The 19361-nt window shown below is 44.2% G+C and overlaps 2 protein-coding genes across 5 annotated transcripts in view; one reads left to right on the forward strand and one right to left on the reverse strand.

Moving 5' to 3' along the window:
* LOC124019314 (citron Rho-interacting kinase-like) overlaps window positions 1-2310 on the forward strand; it is a 53618-nt gene extending 51308 nt beyond the window's left edge. For all 4 annotated transcript variants that reach the window (XM_046334651.1, XM_046334654.1, XM_046334652.1 and 1 more), the window contains one exon: window positions 264-2310. In XM_046334651.1, coding sequence (XP_046190607.1) covers window positions 264-287 — 24 coding nt within the window. In that variant the 3' untranslated portion in view covers window positions 288-2310. The remainder of the gene's footprint in view (window positions 1-263) is intronic.
* A 5810-nt stretch (window positions 2311-8120) lies between these two features.
* On the reverse strand, window positions 8121-19310 carry LOC124030162 (coiled-coil domain-containing protein 63-like). Its single transcript, XM_046341622.1, has 10 exons — window positions 18795-19310; window positions 18285-18422; window positions 12358-12480; window positions 11566-11747; window positions 11272-11456; window positions 10914-11131; window positions 10683-10757; window positions 10305-10497; window positions 9858-10049; window positions 8121-9326 (listed from the first exon to the last, which is right to left on the reverse strand). Exons 2-10 carry the CDS (start codon window positions 18411-18413, stop codon window positions 9181-9183), a joined length of 1443 nt encoding a protein of 480 aa, XP_046197578.1. The 5' UTR covers window positions 18414-18422; window positions 18795-19310; the 3' UTR covers window positions 8121-9180.
* Between the last annotated feature and the right edge of the window lie 51 nt (window positions 19311-19361).

The raw sequence follows: 19361 nt of genomic DNA on the forward strand, positions 1-19361 counted from the left end.
TGGGTGACTTGTGAACCCTTTTCCCTATTTAGGGCACTACTTTGGACCAGAGCTCTGTCTTTTTCAATATGGCATCAGTTTGATAGATTCTTTGGATATGCTGAATTACTTGAAAATGTATTTTTCTATAAGACTTTCCTATTTCAGTGATGAATCTTCTTTGATCAAGCCTTAATGATACCAAGTAATGTAAATTCCTCTGCCTAACGTCTGTGTTAGTGCCCTAACACCTGACCAGATCTGTCTCTGATCTTTCTGTACAGGTGTGGGATCAATCATCTGTTTGAGGAGAGAGAAGAGTGACATCCCCTTACCCGGGTTGGGGAATAGGAGGTTGGTCAGAGTATTACATCACCCAGAGAGTCCAATAGGAAAAGCAGCTAAAGCGTTGAAGACCCACTGTCAATGTTGAATGTCAGAACTATGGGATTTTACTAGAATAAATAATGGTTAATGCAATGTTGATATACAGTAACAAATCATTTTTTATATCCAACATTTGACGTCTGCAAGGACCAAAACACCTTAAACAACATTTGTCACAAACACTGAGATAAACGCTTGGAATATCTGCTCAATTAAATCATGGAAATGTACAGATAAATCTCAGAGTTTAGAAACACAACTAAACGTTCTCCTGGATTTTCTCTCTCCCCTGTACATATCAGCTAGATCAGTGGTGGGCATCTCCAGTCTTAGAGGGACACACTGTGTGCAGGCTTTTGTTACAGCTCAGCACTAATACGCCTCATTCAAATAATCAACTAATCAAAGTCTTCGATTTAGATCAAGTGGAATTAGGTGTTTGTTAGAGCTTATCTGGAATAAAGTCGACACACACACTGCAGCCTTCTAGGATTAGTCCATCCCTGAGCTAGATGACTACACTAAAACACACTAAAACCGCACTACCCACGATCTCCAGGACCAACTGACTCTTGCAACAGGACCTTTATAAATAACCATAACGCTAATTGACACTGTAAATAGGCAAACTTAGGTTTCTTCCAAAATGGCACCCTACTCCCTATACACTGCACTACTTTGACCAGGACCAACAGGGATCTGGTCAAAAGTAGTACTCTATATAGGGAGTAGGGTACCATTTCAGACAGAGCCATGCTTTTATAGATACTGAAAGGGAACCTCAAGGCTGGAAAAGCCACATCTATTTTTGTTAAAGCGAAAAGTGATTGTTACATGTATGTGTCTTCTTAAATGTCAAATGAATATTATTGTTTTAAAACGTCCTTTATCAAGTGAGCATTTTGCCTTGGACCCATCTTGTGTAATGCACTTCTACACGCAAAAGCAAACATGCGGCTTGAGAGATCATTAAGCTTACAACATACTACTTCAATATTCATTTTTTACCGCAATCTTCCTCTTGTATATACCCCCCAAACTGTTGTTTATGATTGATTGATGAAGATTTTTTTTAGTTCTACTGATTTGTCAAAGGCATTGATGTGCTTAAATGAAAATGAAAAAGAAATATCCTATGCTCTTCAGCATCATATTCATTTCAGTGAACAATGACGGCGATTCAACACTGGAGCATGTGAGCGCTAGAAAAAATATATATTTATACATGTTTTAATTTGCATTAAATTTACATTTTATGGGTGACATTTTCCTACTGCTGAACACCACGCAGCAAGAACATATGGTATTTTCAGTCACATAAGCCTACTCTTTATACTTTAATATATCAACTTACTTTTGATGTACTTATTCTTTATATTTGCTTAACATCAGCCCCCCCCCACACACACAAACAAATGATTTATATTCATCCATGACGACCAAAATTCAGTGTAGCAGTGAAAGGTCACGTAGCAAATTCTTGTAGAACAGGTTAGCCTACATGTGAAATAAACATTTTGCTCACATCCTCTATATGCATCTTTTACTCAGCATCTGGGCGGGAGTGTACAAGGTTGTAAATTGACTTCATTTCATATGTGCCTATCAATTTAACATCTGCTACCTAAGTCCATCCCTGTACTTTTCCACTTTTTGGAAACTTTGCGAGCGGCAGAATACCAATGTGAGATCGGTGCATTTTGCGGACATTTTACGGATTTTGTTTAGACGAGAAACATGTCGCCCTGTTCTCGATATGATGATGTTGATGTCTTACAAATTATTTACTAGCTTTCCCTGTAGATTTTGTCACACAATATTAAACATAACCAATGTCTTTATTTACTGTCGTATCCTGTTGTTTTGATGCTTCTTTTACCGTTTTGTAGATGAGGAGATCGGAGTTCCGATCAATTTACATTTGAAATCGGAAGTTTACATACACTTAGGTCGGAGTCAATAAAACTTGTTTTTCAACCACTTCACCACTTTCTTGTTAAGAAACTATAGTTTTGGCAAGTCAGTTAGGACATCTACTTTGTGCATGACACAAGTCATTTTTACAACAATTGTTTACAGACAGATTATTTAACTTATAATTCACTATATCACAATTCCAGTGGGTCAGAAGTTTACATACACTAAGTTGACTGTGCCTTTAAACAGCTCGAAAAATTCCAGGAAATTATGTAATGGCTTTAGAAGCTTCTGATAGGCTAATTGACATAATTTGAGTTAATGTGTAATGTGTTAAGGTGTACCTGTGGATGTATTTCAAGGTCTACCTTCAAACTCAGTGCCTCTTTGCTTGAAATCATGGGAAAATCTGCCAAGACCTCAGGAAGAAAAGTTGCAGACCTCCACAAGTCTGGTTCATTCTTGGAAGCAATTTCCAAATGCCTGAAGGTGTCACGTTCTTCTGTACAAGCAATAGTATGCAAGTATAAACACCATGTGACCACACAGCCGTCATATCGCTCAGGAAGGAGACACATTCTGTCTCCTAGAGATGAAGGTACTTTGGTGCGAAAAGTGCAAATCAATCCCAGAACAACAGCAAATGACCTTGTGAAGATGCTGGAGGAAACGGGTACAAAGTATTTATATCCACAGTAAAATGAGTCCTATATATTGACATTACCTGAAAGGCCACTCAGCAAGGAAGAATCCGGTTTGCAACAGCACATGGGGACAAAGATTGTACTTTTTGGAGAAATGTCCTCTGGTCTAATGAAACAAAAATAGAACTGTTTGGCCATAATGACCATCGTTATGTTTGGAGGAAAAAGGGGGAGGCTTGCAAGCCGAAGAATACCATCCCAACCGTGAAGCACGGGGGTGGCAGCATCAAGTTGTGCAGGTGCTTTGCTGCAGGAGGGACTGGTGCACTTCACAAAATAGATGGCTCCATGAGGAAGGAAAATTCTGTGGATATATTGAAGCAACATCTCAAAACATCAGTCAGGAAGTTAAAGCTTGGTCACAAATGGGTCTTCCAAATGGACAAGGACCCCAAGCATACTTCCAAAGTTGTGGCAAAATGGCTTAAGGACAACAAAGTCGAGGTATTGGAGTGGTCATCACAAAGCCCTGACCTCAATCCCATAGAAAATGTGTGGGCAGAACTGAAAAGGCGTGTGCGAGCAAGGAGGCTTACAAACCCGACTCAGTTGTCTTGCTGCTTTTTGTTCTATGTTGCTCTGTCTGTATGCTACGTCTTGCTTGTCCTATGTTGCTCTGTCTGTATGCTATGTCTTGCTTGTCCTATGTTGCCCTGCGTGTGCTCACTGCTCAATGATTGTCTATATTGTAGATGTTTTTAATATCCTGCCCAGAGACTGTGGTTGAAAATTAGCCGGTTGGCTAAAACCTGCACTTTTACTGAAACGTTGATTAATGTGCACTGTCCCTGTAAAAATAAAATAAACTAAAACTCAAGTTACACCAGCTCTGTCAGGAGGAATGGGCCAAAATTCAGCCAACGTATTGTGGGAAGCTTGTGGAAGGCTACCCAAAACGTTTGACCCAAGTTTGTAGCAATTGAAAGGCAATACACTCAATTAGTATTCGGTAGCATGTAAACTTCTGACCCACTGGGAATGTGATGAAATAAATAAAAGCTGAAATAAATAATTCTCTACTATTATTCTGATAATTGACATTATTAAAATAAAGTGGTGATCCTAACTGACCTAAAACAGGGAATTTTTACTAGGATTAAATGTCAGGAGTTGTGAAAAACTGAGTTTAAATGTATTTGGCTAAGGTGTATGTAAACTTTTCTTGTTTTTGATGGGACAGATGTAAGTACCTGCAGATGGGGAGACGGATATATAGAGAGGGGTACAGAAAGTGGTTAAGGGCACAGGCGGTCGGCTGAGCGAGGGCTCAAACCTCTGTCACCGAGGGGACATATGTGGTCGGGAGGTTAGACCGCTACACCACACTGTGGCACTTATCCTGTGTGTCTGATGTAGAATTAGGTGTGAGAGACAGAGAAATAATTTTTTGTGTGTGTGTGTGTGTGTGTGTGTGTGTGTGTGTGTGTGTGTGTGTGTGTGTGTGTGTGTGTGTGTGTGTGTGTGTGTGTGTGTGTGTGTGTGTGTGTGTGTGTGTGTGTGTGTGTGTGTGTGTGTGTGTGTGTGTGTGTGTGTGTGTGTGACTTATCCATGTCCAGAGTGTTGGGATAACAATGCTCTTTGGGTATTTATAGTAGTCTGATGCCCCCACTAGCCTGATAATTCACTAACAGCCCCAGCCCCACTGTGACAATGCCATCCCATTCTACAACCACTGGCGTGCAGAGCAGCAGCAGCTATTTCTGTCATTTAACTGGGAATAACTGTGAGGAGCAAGACAGCTGCCTGCCCAGGAACAATTGTTCTAGGTGAGTGAGTGGCAGACAAACTCTTCATACATGTATCTTTAACGTTTAGATGCAGACAGCTGTAATAAAGATGTGACTTTTCAACCTCATAGAAGTTACTAGAGATTCCTTCCCATGCTGTGAAGAGACAGAGGTGATGTGACATATGACATTGAGGCACTGACTAGTTGTTAAACACCTGGCTGAACGTGATAAGGATGGCAATGACGAGGTGAAGAAGGCATTTAGCATGTCAGACTCAGGACCTTAATATAGATCTGCCCCTCCCCAGACACTGTTGGGAGTTCATCTCCCTGTCCGTACCCTCCTATTCACTGATTGACACTTTAGAAGTTTCCCTTGCCAGAATGACATGACAAGACTGGTATTGGGTAACTTGTGAACTCTAAATATAATTAGCACATTTTAAGGTGCTGTTCTCTGTGTCACCAGGGTCCTAGTTGAGTATGTGGAACCTAGCTAATGTTCTTGTCATGCAGGTGAAAGAGGACCCAAAAGCGACTTGGCGAAAACAGAGTCTTTAATCCAGTAAAGTAAATACAAACAAAAAACACAACTTTCACTCGAAATGACGAGGACAAACTGGAGACTCGATCTTGAACAGCAGGTGAACAGCAGGTTGCCTCGGGAAGGCACTTGAACCAGACAGACTCAGACACCTGCTCACCACGCAGCATCTGAGGAAAACACGACACGACAGGGCGATACACAAACACAGCACGGTGAATTCTAGACAAGGAACCGACAGGACAGGAACGGAACACAAAGGAAGAAATAGGGACTCTAATCAGGGGAAAGGATCGGGAACAGGTGTGGGAAGACTAAATGATTGATTAGGGGAATAGGAACAGCTGGGAGCAGGAACGGAACGATAGAGAGAAGAGAGAGCGAGAGAGTGAGAGAGGGAGGGGGAGAGAGAGGGATAGAAAGAGGGAAAGAACCTAATAAGACCAGCAGAGGGAAACGAATAGAATGGGAAGCACAGGGACAAGACAAGATAATAAATGACAAAACATGACAGTTCTACTGCTGAGTTTGGAACGTGGAACTCTGGGTGTAAATTATTTTGAACAGCTTCCTTTCCTGGTCTCCTCTCAGTTAAAGGTGACAGCTTGAGTAAATGGAGTGCACTGTAAGTGGGTGATATGTAGAGAAGCATGGAAGAGAAGTGACTGGGCTTGCTCCATCATTAACCCAGCCTGCCAGACAAACTCCTCTGACAGCAGCAGGGCAATACATAATGGCTTAATAAGCTATCATAAGCCCACACTCCCTTTCATCTTTTAAATGATTGTTTTATTGGCCTTAGACAAACACAAACATCAATGGCAGGGCATAGGCACACATCCAACTCATCCAGGCGACTAGAGGTAGCGGTAGTACCCTACTAGAGGAAGATAGCTTAGTAGCTGCTGAAAACCTTTTTCACAGAGCTGAGCTGTACTGCGCTGGCCTGGTTACACATCCACCATTGTTGCTGGAACTATATTGGAAAGGACATTGTGAAGAAGATCCAGTACGGTTCAGGTCTGCACAATAGTGTGAAAAGTGTGTAGCTGGCTGGGTAATTGGGGCTATGCCACTGTTAAAACCACGACGACTCAACAGCTGGTTTTTAGTTCCTCGAGTTTTGTCTACCCTCCCAATATGGGGATTGAGGCATCATCACTCACACTTGGGCAGTCAGCAGCACTTTTAAAGTAAAGTAGGAGAGCTAGGGGGGTAGGCCATGCTTTCTAGGGGTAGGAAAGGGAGATTAAGTATTGGGTTCCGTTAACCTTCAGCATGCAAGGGTCCTGCTATTCTAAACCACGGTTATTCCACTCAGAGTTGGGAATGAACCTTGGGGAAGGGGGCACAAGGGAGTATTCTCTGAGTGTGTGTGTTACCTGTCACTTCCTAAACAAGGCATGGTTTATTTATATCGGCCAGTAGAATGGAGTACATGTAGGCTACATAAGACAAAACACATCCCTCTCCATTGTTCAGTGGCACTTTGGGAGTCCCATTGTTCTGCTCATCACACACCCATCTCCTCTCTCCTCCAGCTCCAGCCATGGTAAGCGCCTGCCCCGTGCTGTGCTGTTCCACTGTTTGATCTCTCACACTCAATTATGTCAAACAGGACAGTCTTTCTGTCATGACGTGTGTGTAGGTGGCAGGGAAGTCAGGCGCAGGAGAATCAAACTTGGTATAATGGAGTAGTTTAATAACGTAAAACAAAACTCCAAAACCAAAGTACATACAGTGGGGCAAAAAAAAGTATTTAGTCAGCCACCAATTGTGCAAGTTATCCCACTTAAAAAGATGAGAGGCCTGTAATTTTCATCATAGGTACACTTCAACTATGACAGACAAAATTAGAAAAAAAAATCCAGAAAGTCACATTGTAGGATTTTTTATGAATTTATTTGCAAATTAATCTTGTCTACAAGCGGACAGATTTTCTCCTGAAGAGGTTCGAGCCCAACCAACATACCCTAAAAACACTAAGCCACACACACACACACACACACACACACACACACACACACACACACACACACACACACACACACACACACACACACACACACACACACACACACACACACACACACACACACACACACACACACACACAAGCCCTGTACAATCATTAAACTCATAATGGGTAACAACACAGTTCATATATGAATATGTTGTGTGTTGCTTAGAATCTGTTGTGACGTGTATGATGTGTCAGTGATTGAGTCACTAATTCATCTAGATGGTTTTCTTAGATGAAGCAAATGTTTGCAGCCTTTGACAGAAATAGAAGCTCTTGACTGGAGACTCTAGAGCTTCTATTTCTATCATCAAAACACCCGTCAGCTGTCATCTATCATCTCCAGGCTCCACCCACAGTCCTTTGTGCTTGCCCCGCCCACTTACATCCTCAGATCAGGTGATGTAGACCACCCCGGAATAATTCACTGGCTCCTTTGTCTGTCAGTCACACTTCCCCTCTCAGGTCACCTATACCAAGAGGCCATAGCTAGAGCCCCCACCACCTGCAGCCCCACAGTGGAAGTGGAGGGAAAGAACCAGAGGGAAACTCACTGGAGGGAAACTCACCTTCTACAAAAGGCTCAAGACACTTTTAAACTGGCCACCTGTGATGCATCTGCTTGTGTTTTCTCATCATCAACAGTGGTTAAGCAAACTACCGAGCCAGATGTGTGTAAATGGTCTGTCAGACAAATAGTTGAATCCATATTCAATAGCTTTTTTACAATCTGATCACTTTTCAATGAATAACTTTTGTTGAGAGATCCTCAGTTTGTTACTTCTTGGACCTAATGACAATAAATGTTTAATTTGAAGCATCCCCTTAGAGAGCATAATATATATTCAATGTCCTTTATTTACTTGAATGACTGATGACATATTGGAACGAATGTCATCTTAAGTGATATTCTGTATCAACTCAACAAATCAAGTCTATGCATCAATGGGTGTGTGCTTCCCTCAATTATTTTGCCCAAGTTGATCACATAACTGTTGCACCACACTGTGTTGTAAATAAGTAATACACAAAATCAATACCTTTTAATCTGTAAGGTTTCATCACTAGCAGGTGTTTACATCAGGGGTTAATGACATCAGTATGGGTTGAAAATAGTATTAGGAGAATGCTGCTTACGCACAAACAGCCCAAGAGGAGAGTTTGTGAGGTTCAAATGATCTGTTCAGTGAGGGATAGCTTTTCTATTGGTTTGTAAACTGATTCAGGGTTTTTGTTTTGTTTTGGTAGCAGTCCTGCCCAGCAGCTGAGAACATTATGGATCCCCTAAGACTAAGAGCATGTAGCCTTCTGTATTTAGAGAGGAGCAATGAGAGCCAGTGATGTAGCAGAGATGGCCGTCTTCTGGCATCACACTGGTCTTCAAGGTACAGAGGGGCCTAACACTCTCCATCAAAACATGGGGTTTGGTTTGGAAAGACAAAGCCCCAGTGTTCATTTTAGTGCATGTCATGAGGTTACGGGGTAACGTTACACCGCATGATGCATCCCAAAGGCAGGTCAGACACTAAGCTGTCAGCCAGTGATCCCTGTAAAGCCTGTTGTTACTCCACTGATGTGGTGCCTGGCCATGCTGAGAGACCTTGACACAGAGGTGCAAAGCCCTGAGCCACCCACCATTTGTTATTTCATTGCCCAAAACTAAGTATCTTTCCTGGGGTGGGAGACCAGGGATAAGGGCCTAGATGAGCTGTGTTATTTCCTCCAACAATGAGAACAAACCTGTTCAAAAGCAGTGGTGGGGGTGGGGGGCAAAGGACACGTTGAACAATGAACAGATTACTGAGACCAGGGACTAAAGCTAAATGCTGTAATGGTTTCTTTGACATTAAAACAACGCAGTATGTGAGCACCATGTCTTGTGAGCGTCAGAGGCTCCTGCTCAGGCAGACTTGGGGTTGAAGACCACCTTCTTCTTTCCTCTTAGGGGGGCAGATGGGGCCTTGGGCACCTTACCCTGTTCAGTATGCATCACCCGGGGCAGCACCCGCTCACGCAGGGTCTGGAAGTCCAGAGGCTGCTCGCTGCCTGTATGGCACACCACACACAAAGTTAATGGAGCACAACACTGACACACTCCACTTGAAGTACTAAAAGTCACTTGCGATCAGTGTTGACTTTAAGGAAAATGTTACCCGATATTACATATATACATATTATATTATTATGTCACTGTCAACAGGTTGTTATACTGCCTTAAGTTTATTAAAAGCTGTTTCCCAAAGGGAAACCTATTCACTACATCGGCCCTGGTCAAAGTAATGCATCGGCCCTGGTCAAAGTAATGCACTATGCTGTATTGTTTATTTATTTAACTAGGCAAATCAATTGAGTACGAATTATTATTTACAATAACGGCCTAACAAGAGGTAAAAGGTATCCTGGGGTACAGGGGCTGGGATTAAAAATAGAAATGTAGGAGAAAACACAACACTACATAAAGAGACCTAAGACAACAACACAGAATGGCAGCAACACAACATGGCAACAGCACAACATAGTACAATATAGGGAATATGGTGTGATTTGGGGTGCAGGCTCTACTGTACCAGTACTGACCCAGGCCCAGTAGTGCTTCAGTGGTGCTGTCGTCGAAGGAGGGTGCCTCTGTAGCAGAGGAGGTCACGGCGGGCAGCAGGCTGCAGCTGACCAGTAGGAGGTTCTGAGGGGGCAGCTCCATCTCCTCGGCCTCCTTGTAGCTGCACTGGGACAGGAACATCAACAGCTGGTGCATCTCCTCCTCCAGGATACCTGTGGTGATGCAGAGGACAGGACGGAATGAGACGGGATGAGTCAGTGTCTAGTGGTGAGTATGTGCCAATTTGGATACACTTTATTTGATGGTACAGAAATGACCAGTTATTTATTTACAAACGGCATAGTAAATTGGTAATATCTTGTGTGTGAATTTTTGTTTGGAATCCGTTAAAATCTTTGTTCTTTTGAGAGCGTTAGCATTGCCAACAGGCTGCGAGAGAGAGGGGTTGTCCAACAATGTCCACCTACCGATAAACTGGGTGACGTTGTCATCAGTGACCTGAGCGCTGCAGCCCAGCTTGCCAATGATAGAAGCAGGGTTACACTTCATCTTGTTAAACAGGTGGGCGATGGCCGTCTTATGCTGGTCCAAAAACTTCAGAACCACAGTGTACTGGCTCTCCAAATTATTGGCCCGGCAACGACGCTGCTCCAGCTCTCTCTGAGAGGGACCAGAGGCAAAACATCAAAGTCAAAAGATGAAGGGGAACACAGATTGATATAGGGGAGAGAAACTGATTGGCATGGTCAGACAGAGAAATGCACAAGGAAGCACCAGCAGACACATTAGAGCAGTGAAAAGTTGTGCAAAGTTCAACTAAAACTTCCTAAAAACGAAAACCTTACCTCCAGTTCCTTGAGCTGGCCCTGCCACTGTTGATCATACTGCTTGTTCTCCAGCTCAAAGTGCAGGATCTCAGTCTGTGGGGGAGATAGTAGCAGAACACGGTCATATAACCTTGTCATGGTTTATAAGTTGTCTAATTTTACAAGCTTACAGCACATGAACTCCCATCCTGTGTTTGTGTGTGTGCATGCGTGCGTGCGTGCATGCCGTGTATGTGTGTGGACCCTGACCCTGAGCTTGTTGATGCGGTCCTTCAGCATGGTGCCATTGTTGTTCAGCTCGTTGATGTAGTTGAAGTAAGCAAAGCTCTTCTCCTCGTTCTCCACAAACGTCCTGCCGAGCTGACGTAGGTCGCTGTTGCCGCTCACCTCCACGAGCAGCCGGTGCACCGCCTGGTAGGTCTCCAGACTCTCTCCTCCCATTCGCTCCCGCTGAGCCTGCTCGGCCCCTGCACCAATGACAAAACACTGCCATGAAGCAAGATGGTTGATGAAGCTCGAGAAAGGCCTCTAGCTTCTAGGCTAAACAAGAAACCATTCGATGAACAACTGTAGGATGTATAATGTTAAGCGTGATTCTAAAACATACTTCTCTTTTTGGCCTCTTCTTCCTCGCCTATGGGGACACTCTCCTTGGACTTTTGGACCATGAAGCTGCGGAGTTTGATCTCGTGGTCGATGACTCTCTTCAGCTCAGTCATCTCAGTGTGGCAGAGAGACGTGTCCTTCTTGCTACGCTCCCTCACAGCTAGCATGCGGGCCAGGGCCTCGGACCTAGAACACAAACACAGCCCACATTTCTAAGCTGGGAGAGCGCAAGAAAAACAGACTTCTCCACACCACATACAAACACACACACAGACATAGTGTTTGTGGCTCTGACCGCTGGTCGTAGGCAAGGACAGACTTCTCCACGAGGTCTTCCATGACATTGTGCTGGGACAGTAGCTCTCTGCTCAGACGTTGGTACATAAGGGTGAAGGAGCACCTCTGGCGCCGCAGGTGGTCAATCTCATCACGCAATGCCTGGTTGCTGCATAGCAACTTGTCAAAGCTTTTAGTGGCCTGCAAAACCACAGGATAAGAACACAAGAGATGATGCTCAAATCACAAAACACATTGCAAACCAGTTTGAACCAAATCAATGAGGAATTTAATACAGTGGGGCAAAAAAAGTATTTAGTCAGCCACCAATTGTGCAATTTCTCCCACTTAAAAAGATGAGAGAGGCCTGTAGTTTTCATCATAGGTACACTTAAACTATGACAGACAAAATTAGAGAAAAAAAATCCAGAAAATCACATTGTAGGATTTTTAATTAATTAATTAGCAAATTATGGTGGAAAACATCGTCTTAGCATGGCTATGTACGCCTCGCTCTAGGCCAATCAGATTGCGTGGCAATACTGGGTACATCTTACATATATAGAATCATTTTATGTTGGTCATAACTGATTCATAGCAAACACTCAACAAGTGTGGAATGGATGTAGGTTTGTGTGATTTTGTGAGTGTTGAATGTATACCGCCACGGTTTTGTGATGTGTGATTGATTTGTGTGATAAATGTAAGATTGTTGAATAGATGTTGTATTCTGTGATGATGACTGCCAAACAAACCAAACAGTCAACAGTGTGACTGTAAATGTAGTGTTGTGTGGTGATGACTGCAGTACCTGGTTGACACGGACCTCCATGATGCGGATGTGCTTCCTCTGATGAAGAGGTCTCTTCAGGCTGCGGATCCTACCACCCATCTCCTTCTTCCTTTGCAACAGTTTGCTCTGCATCTCCTTCATCTCCATGGGGAAGAGAGGATCAATAAAGTTTAATTGAGTTGAACTCTATTCATTCCATGCATTGTCCAGTCCAAGAATTAGGCCTACATGTACTTATGTTTTTAAAGATCTTTGAGATTTTCTGTATAATGCAAAGAGCTATATAAATAAATATCAAATCAAATTTGATTTGTCACATGCGCCGAATACAACAGGTGTAGTAGACCTTACAGACCGTAATAGTCTGGGTGGCCATTTGATTAGCTGTTAAGGAATCTTATGGCTTGGGGGTAGAAGCTATTTAGGAGTCTCTTGGTCCAAGACTTGGCGTTCCGGTACCGCTTGCCGTGCGGTAGCAGAGAGAACAGTCTATGATTAGGGTGGCTGGAGTCTGACATTTTTTAGGGTTTCCTCTGACACCACCTGGTATAGAGGTCCTGGATGGCAGGAAGCTTGGCCCCGGTGACTTTTCAGTCTCCTGAGGGGGAATAGGTTTTTGTTGTGCCCTCTTCACAGCTGTCTTGGTGTGCTTGGACCATGTTAGTTTGTTGGTGATGTGAACGCCAAAGAACTTGAAGCTCTCAACCTGTTCCACTACAGCCCCATCGATGAGAATGGGGGCGTGCTCGGTCCTCCTTTTCCTGTAGTCCACAATCATCTCTTTGTCTTGATCACATTGTTGTCCTTGCACCACACGGTCAGGTCTCTGACCTCCTCCCTATAGGCTGCCTCATCGTTGTCGATGATCAGGCCTACCACTGTTGTGTCATCAGCAAACTTAGTGATGGTGTTGGAGCCGTGCCTGGCCGTGCAGTCATGAGTGAACAGGGAGTACAGGAGGGGACTGAGCACGCACCCCTGAGGGGTCCCCGTGTTAAGGGTCAGCATGGCGGATGTGTTGTTGCCTACCCTCACCACCTGGGTATGGCCCGTCAGGAAGTCCAAATACACCTCCGCTGTCTTCAACCAGGATCTCTGCGATCACTGCCTCATTGCCTGTATCCGCTACGGAGCCGCAGTCAAACGACCACCCCTCATCACTGTCAAACGCTCCCTAAAACACTTCTGTGAGCAGGCCTTCCTAATCGACCTGGCCCGGGTATCCTGGAAGGACATTGACCTCATCCCGTCAGTTGAGGATGCCTGGTCATTCTTTAAAAGTAACTTCCTCACCATTTTAGATAAGCATGCTCCGTTCAAAAAATGCAGAACTAAGAACAGATATAGCCCTTGGTTCACTCCAGACCTGACTGCCCTCGACCAGCACAAAAACATCCTGTGGCGGACTGCAATAGCATCGAATAGTCCCCGTGATATGCAACTGTTCAGGGAAGTCAGGAACCAATACACGCAGTCAGTCAGGAAAGCTAAGGCCAGCTTCGTCAGGCAGAAGTTTGCATCCTGTAGCTCCAACTCCAAAAAGTTCTGGGACACTGTGAAGTCCATGGAGAACAAGAGCACCTCCTCCCAGCTTCCCACTGCACTGAGGCTAGGTAACACGGTCACCACCGATAAATCCATGATTATCGAAAACTTCAATAAGCATTTCTCAACGGCTGGCCATGCCTTCCGCCTGGCTACTCCAACCTCGGCCAACAGCTCCGCCCCCCACAACTCCTCGCCCAAGCCTCTCCAGGTTCTCCTTTACCCAAATCCAGATAGCAGATGTTCTGAAAGAGCTCCAAAACCTGGACCCGTACAAATAAGCTGGGCTTGACGATCTGGACCCTCTATTTCTGAAACTATCTGCCGCCATTGTCGCAACCCCTATTACCAGCCTGTTCAACCTCTCTTTCATATCGTCCGAGATCTCCAAGGATTGGAAAGCTGCCGCAGTCATCCCCCTCTTCAAAGGGGGAGACACCCTGGACCCAAACTGTTACAGACCTATATCCATCCTGCCCTGCCTATCTAAGGTCTTCGAAAGCCAAGTCAACAAACAGGTCACTGACCATCTCGAATCCCACCGTACCTTCTCCGCTGTGCAATCTGGTTTCCGAGCCGGTCACGGGTGTACCTCAGCCACACTCAAGGTACTAGACGATATCATAACCGCCATCGATAAAAGACAGTACTGTGCAGCCGTCTTCATCGACCTTGCCAAGGCCTTCGACTCTGTCAATCACCATATTCTTATCGGCAGACTCAGTAGCCTCGGTTTTTCAGATGACTGCCTTGCCTGGTTCACCAATTACTTTGCAGACAGAGTTCAGTGTGTCAAATCGGAGGGCATGCTGTCCGGTCCTCTGGCAGTCTCTATGGGGGTGCCACAGGGTTCAATTCTCGGGCCGACTCTTTTCTCTGTATATATCAATGATGTTGCTCTTGCTGCGGGCGATTCCCTGATCCACCTCTACGCAGACGACACCATTCTATATACTTTCGGCCCGTCATTGGACACTGTGCTATCTAACCTCCAAACGAGCTTCAATGCCATACAACACTCCTTCCGTGGCCTCCAACTGCTCTTAAACGCTAGTAAAACCAAATGCATGCTTTTCAACCGATCGCTGCCTGCACCCACATGCCCGACTAGCATCACCACCCTGGATGGTTCCGGCCTTGAATATGTGGACATCTATAAGTACCTAGGTGTCTGGCTAGACTGCAAATTCTCCTTCCAGACTCACATCAAACATCTCCAATCGAAAATCAAATCAAGAGTCGGCTTTCTATTCCGCAACAAAGCCTCCTTCACTCACGCCGCCAAGCTTACCCTAGTACAACTGACTATCCTACCGATCCTCGACTTTGGCGATGTCATCTACAAAATGGCTTCCAACACTCTACTCAGCAAACTGGATGCAGTCTATCACAGTGCCATCCGCTTTGTCACTAAAGCACCTTATACCACACACCACTGCGACTTGTATGCTCTAGTCGGCTGGCCCTCGCTACATATTCGTCGCTAGACCCACTGGCTCCAGGTCATCTACAAGTCCATGCTAGGTAAAGCTCCGCCTTATCTCAGTTCACTGGTCACGATGGCAACACCCATCCGTAGCACGCGCTCCAGCAGGTGTATCTCATTGATCATCCCTAAAGCCAACACCTCATTTGGCCGCCTTTCGTTCCAGTACTCTGCTGCCTGTGACTGGAACGAATTACAAAAATCGCTGAAGTTGGAGACTTTTATCTCCCTCACCAACTTCAAACATCAGCTATCTGAGCAGCTAACCGATCGCTGCAGCTGTACATAGTCGATTGGTAAATAGCTCACCCATTTTCACCTACCTCATCCCCATACTGTTTTATTTATTTACTTTTCTGCTCTTTTGCACACCAATATCTCTACCTGTATATGACCATCTGATCATTTATCACTCCAGTGTTAATCTGCAAAATTGTAATTATTCGCCTACCTCATGCCTTTTGCACACATTGTATATAGACTCCCCCTTTTTTCTACTGTGTTATTGACTTGTTAATTGTTTACTCCATGTGTAACTCTGTGTTGTCTGTTCACACTGCTATGCTTTATCTTGGCCAGGTCGCAGTTGCAAATGAGAACTTATTCTCAACTAGCCTACCTGGTTAAATAAAGGTGAAAAAAAAAATTCAGTTGCAGAGGGAGGTGTTTAGTTCCAGGGTCCTTAGCATAGTGGTGAGCTTTGAGGGCACTATGGTGTTGAACGTTGAGCTGTAGTCAATGAATAGGATTCTCACATAGGTGTTATTTTTGTCCAGGTGTGAAAGGGCAGTGTGTAGTGCAATAGAGATTACATCATCTGTGGCTCTGTTGGTGCGGTATGCAAGTTAGAGTGGGTCTATGGTTTCTGGGATAATGGTGTTGATGTGAGCCATGACCAGCCTTTCAAAGCATTTCAAGGCTACAGACGTGAGTGACATGAGTTGGTAGTCATTTAGGCAGGTTACCTTATTGTTCTTGGGCACAGGGACTATGGTGGTCTGCTTGAAACATGTTGGTATTACAGACTCGGACAGAGAGAGGTTGACAATGTCACTGAAGACACTTGCCAGTTGGTCAGCGCATGCTCGGAGCACATGTCCTGGTAATCCGTCTGGTCCTGCGGCCTTGTGAATGTTGACCTGTTTAAAGGTCTTACTCACATCGGCTGCGGAGAGTGTGATCACACAGTCGTCCGGAACAGCTGATGTTCTCATGCATGTTTCAGTGTTACTTGCTTCGAAGCGAGCATAGAAGTGGTCCTTCTGTAGCTCAGTTGGTAGAGCATGGCGCTTGTAACGCCAGCGTAGTGGGTTCATACCACCCATACGAAATGATGCACACATGACTGTAAGTCGCTTTGGATAAAAGCGTCTGGTAAATGGCATATATTATTATTTATTATATATATAAGATATTTAGCTTGTCTGGAAGGCTCGTGTTACTAGGCAGCTCTTGGCTGTGCTTCCCTTGGTAGTCTGTAATAGTTTGCAGGCCCTGCCACATCCTACGAGCATCGGAGCCGGTGTAGTATGATTCGATCTTAGTCTTGTATTGAAGCGTTGCCTGTTTGATGGTTCATCAGAGGGCGTAGCAGGATTTCTTATAAGCTTCCAGGTTAAAGTCCAGCTCCTTGAAAACGGCGGCTCTACCCTTTAGCTCAGTGCGAATGTTGCCTGTAATCCATAGCTTCTGGTTGGGGTATGTACGTATAGTCACTGTGGGGACTACGTCCTCAATGTACTTACTGATAAAGCCAGTGACTGATGTGGTGTACTCAATGCCATCGGATCATATTCCAGTCTGTGTTGGCAAAACAGTCCTGTAGCTTAGCATCTGCTTCATCTGACCACTTTTTTATAGACCAAGTCACTGGTGCTTCCTGCTTTAATTTTTGCTTGTAAGCATGAGTCAGGAGGATAGAATTATGGTCAGATTTGCCAAATGGAAGGCGAGGGAGAGCTTTGCATGCGTCTCTGTGTCTGGAGTAAAGGTGGTCTAAAAAAAAATCCCTTCTGGTTGAACATTTAACATGCTCATAGAAATTAGGTAAAACAGATTTGAGTTTCCCTGCATTAAAGTCCCCGGCCACTAGGAGCGCTGCCTCTGGATGAGAGTTTTCCTGTTTGCTTATGGCCGTATACAGCTCATTAAGTGCGCTTTTAGTGCCAGCATTTGTCTGTGGTGGTATGTCGAAAAGCTATGAAAAATGCAGATGAAAACTCTCTAGGTAGATAGAGTATCTCAGGATAAGCTGTTGGCTATCTCAGGCGAGAAATCCTCGAGACTTCCTTAGATATCGTGCACCAGCTGCTGTTTACATAAATGCATAGGCCTCCGCCCGTGTCTTACCAAAGACTGCTGTTCTGTCCTGCCAATAGAGTGTATAACCCGCCAGCTCTATGTTCTTAACGTCGTCGTTCAGCCAAGACGAGGTGAAACACAAGATATTACAGTTTTTAATGACCCGATGAACGTGCTTTCTGTTCGTCCCATTTATTTTCCAGCAATTGAACGTTAGCTAGCAGGACGGAAGGCAAGTGCAGATTAGCCACTCGTCGCATGATCCTCACAAGGCACCTTGATCTCTTTCCGCGAAATCTGTGTTACCTTCTCCAGCGAATAATGGGGATATGGGCCTGGTCAGGTGTCTGTATTATATTCCTCCCATCCGACTCATTGAAGAAGAACTCTTCGTCCAGTTTGAGGTGAGCAATCGCAGTTCTGATGTCCAGAAGCTCTTTTCGGGTCATAAGAGACAGCAGCAACATTATGTACAAAACAAGTTACGAACAATGCGAAAAAAGAAAAAAAAATAGCATGGTTGGTTATTAAGAGCCTGTAAGATGGCAGCCTTCCCCTCCGGTGCCATTTTACTAGTATTTAGCAACAGTCATTCTAATAGGCCATACTGTACCTTGGTGTCCAGACTGGCAAGGTGTTCCTTCTGTTTTCGGATGGCAACCAGGTAACTGTCATTATCCACAAGGAGTCGCTGGTGTTGCTCATGAAGGTTGTCAGTCTTTTTCGGATTTTTGGGGGGCATTATTTTGGCCTGTGTGACATTATTGGAAAATGCATCAAATGGTTATGCAGTCAGATTCAAAGGACAGACCTCGTTCTGGATTTTACTTGGTCAAGAATTACCCTTACAAAAAAAGATTGCAGTCAGAGTGCAGTATAACTACAGCATGCTGCACATATTGCATCCAAGATAATACGTTTTTTTACTGCAGTAATTTTGCGGTGTAACTGCAGTTATTCTGCAATTACTGCGTCCAAAATACCACAGTGTTCTGCAGTTACTAGTTTCAAAACTGCAATATTGTTTTCTAACGGTACTAGTACACACATGCGCTAATCAATTATTCATTTCCGATAGGCCTACCAGGCTACAACACATAATTTTCCAGATAGCACCACTTACCAGTTTCGGCCTAGGCCGTGTAGTATCTTAGTTTGTGAATTATTAAACTTATCTCGCTGATGATTGGTATTACACCAATGTCTCCACTGTTTCTAAATTATATTGACAAGGCTAATGATACGTTGACTTTATAAAATATAAAGAAATATAAATCAATTATGTTGACCTCACTTGCTATTGTGGATATATGGAGTAACGTGATTTTTAGAACGCATTTTCGAATTCTTTAAATCGTTCCATGATGATCACTTCTGACGCAATGCCAATTGTTCAATCATAGGTTGGGGGGAATAGTGAAACATGATCGGGTAACCTGTACATGGACGAGATGCAACTACAATTGATTTCAGTTTATAGATAGGTTATACATATCCAATTAAGAGACATTGTTGTGTAATTTGGAATTGTGTGCGTGCCATTTAGCTTGCCAAATAAAGACCTCAAAACAAGTGGTGGGGTCTTTCATTTCACCGAAAAACAAATCCCACATTGTTGATTTCCTCTAAACATACCGAGTTGGCCCACTTCCGCTAGATGGCAGCCTATAACTAAAAGTTTTAAGTACAG

The sequence above is a fragment of the Oncorhynchus gorbuscha genome, linkage group LG03 (genome assembly GCF_021184085.1).
Source record: "Oncorhynchus gorbuscha isolate QuinsamMale2020 ecotype Even-year linkage group LG03, OgorEven_v1.0, whole genome shotgun sequence".
Lineage (NCBI taxonomy): Eukaryota > Metazoa > Chordata > Actinopteri > Salmoniformes > Salmonidae > Oncorhynchus > Oncorhynchus gorbuscha.